The sequence below is a fragment of the Atta colombica genome, unplaced genomic scaffold (genome assembly GCF_001594045.1).
Source record: "Atta colombica isolate Treedump-2 unplaced genomic scaffold, Acol1.0 scaffold277, whole genome shotgun sequence".
In the NCBI taxonomy this organism is placed as follows: Eukaryota; Metazoa; Arthropoda; class Insecta; order Hymenoptera; family Formicidae; genus Atta; species Atta colombica.
Window position 1 is genome coordinate 1611686 of NW_017259378.1, and position 2016 is coordinate 1613701.

A 2016-nucleotide genomic window follows, 5' to 3' on the forward strand; every position below is an offset into this window, starting at 1 on the left:
ATGGGAAAGCAAATGTGATATTTGTTAAAAAAACCGATCGATTTGTTACGATTGCAAATTAATTCGTCAATGTAACAAATAATCAATAGTATCGCTAGGAAATAAGAGGCTCATATATATATATATATATATGTGTGTGTGTGTCTGTGTGTGTGTGTGTATATTCTGATTTTATCATTTTTAAGAAATTGTGATTAATTTTTAAAGGAATTCATCATACCAGTGAACATTCGGGTAACCGACGCGAATGACAATACACCACAATTTGTGAATGCGCCCTACGTGCTGAATATTTCTGAGGCGAGATAATCTTTGATATTTTTAATATTAAGTAATAAAAAATATCAATTTTGCATTTCTTTGATTTTAATATAGTATGAATATTCCAGGTTACTGTTGTTGGCACAAGAGTTCTGCAAGGAGTTCGAGCTGTTGATGCTGATCAACCAGGACCATTTTCTACTGTGCAGTATACAGTCCTAACAGGAGCTCACTCGGTGAATTTTGTGAACATTTATATGGCTAAATTATTTTTTCACTAATAATTTGCACTATCTCTTCATTTGTCATATATCTAATATATTGCTAATTATTATTCTTACAAATAACATTTTTATTCTTCAGATATTATTATTATACAAATTATTATTATACAAATAATTATTTTTTTTACTCACAGGATTACTTTGTCTTTGTAAATGCTTTGGAAGGCACTCTTGTACTAAGAAAATCACTAGATTACGAAACTCTCACCAATTTCTCCGTTGACATTCGTGCACAAGTAAGTTCGATTTTACATTTCAGTTCAACATTTCAAAACATTAAATATTAAAAATTAGAAACGTGTCGTAGACAATTTTCAAATTTCATTATTATTCTACAAATTTGACATATTACGTTACATAAAAATGAATATATATCTAAAATTGTTGCAGAGAATCAATTTTTTCTCAAATGGAAAAATGTGATTTATTTCGGGAATAGTTGAATTGATTAAAGTTCTGAACATAAATTCTCTTTTTATGTAACATAATATACGAAATCCATAAACCAATAACGGAGTTCAACATTATAAAAGCATCGTAAATGGATCATAACGGTCTTGAATAAATTGATTCGAATAAATTGATTTGAGTGATCAATGCGTATCGATACGCAACAATGAACAAGTGAAGTCTTACAAAAAATTCATCGAATAATGCTGTTTCTGACTATTTCTCATGCTTATAATCATATTCTAATAATAAAAAGCCAAGAGTATTTTGTTTTTCAATATAATTATATATTTCTCAATAATAAATGTTAACTTTTAATGACAATTTAATAAAAATTCTCGTTTGTTACAGGATCAAGGTAATCCACCACGATCGTCAATGACAACATTGTACGTTAATGTTATTGATGCCGACGATCAGAATCCGGCTTTTTTGAACGATCAGTATAAGATTACCGTACCTCGTCATATAAAAGGGGTAAAACTCATATTTTTTTAATAAAAACTTATTTCAGTCAGATTCGATTCTATAACAAAATAAATATACAAAATAAGAATTAATTCATTATTGTTTAGAGAAAACCATTAAGGGTAGTACCTGCTGCGATAAAAGCTGTGGATCAAGACATCGGTATAAATGCACCGGTTCGGTATACTATACGAGGTGGAATTTTACCCTTTTTGGATTTGAATCCTGAGACTGCTGAAATCATCATGATACGCTCGCTGCAGGAGCACGAATTAATGACTCCAGCAACTATTGTTATTAAGGTAAAAATATCAACACATTTTTATTTTTAACAGATTTAAATTTTTTTTAATATAATAATAATAATAATATTGTTTATAAAATATAGGGCACTCAAGTGAATAATGCAGATCGATATGCTCTTGCCACGGTTATTATATCACGAGAAGATATGGTTGGTCCAACAGCAGGTAAATAATATAACACCGAAAGAGACACTGCCGTATCTCCTGATATATGCAAATTAACAAATATCTATATATCTATATATATA

At 29.3% G+C, this 2016-nt stretch overlaps 1 protein-coding gene across 1 annotated transcript in view; it reads left to right on the forward strand.

Annotated features, from left to right (window-relative positions):
* Positions 1-2016, forward strand: part of LOC108689823 (protocadherin Fat 4-like) — a 10331-nt gene that overhangs the window by 4200 nt on the left and 4115 nt on the right. Inside the window, exons 3-8 of the mRNA XM_018196764.1 lie at positions 208-300; positions 390-497; positions 680-781; positions 1347-1472; positions 1571-1765; positions 1852-1933. Of these exons, the coding sequence (XP_018052253.1) occupies positions 208-300; positions 390-497; positions 680-781; positions 1347-1472; positions 1571-1765; positions 1852-1933 (706 nt within the window). The remainder of the gene's footprint in view (positions 1-207; positions 301-389; positions 498-679; positions 782-1346; positions 1473-1570; positions 1766-1851; positions 1934-2016) is intronic.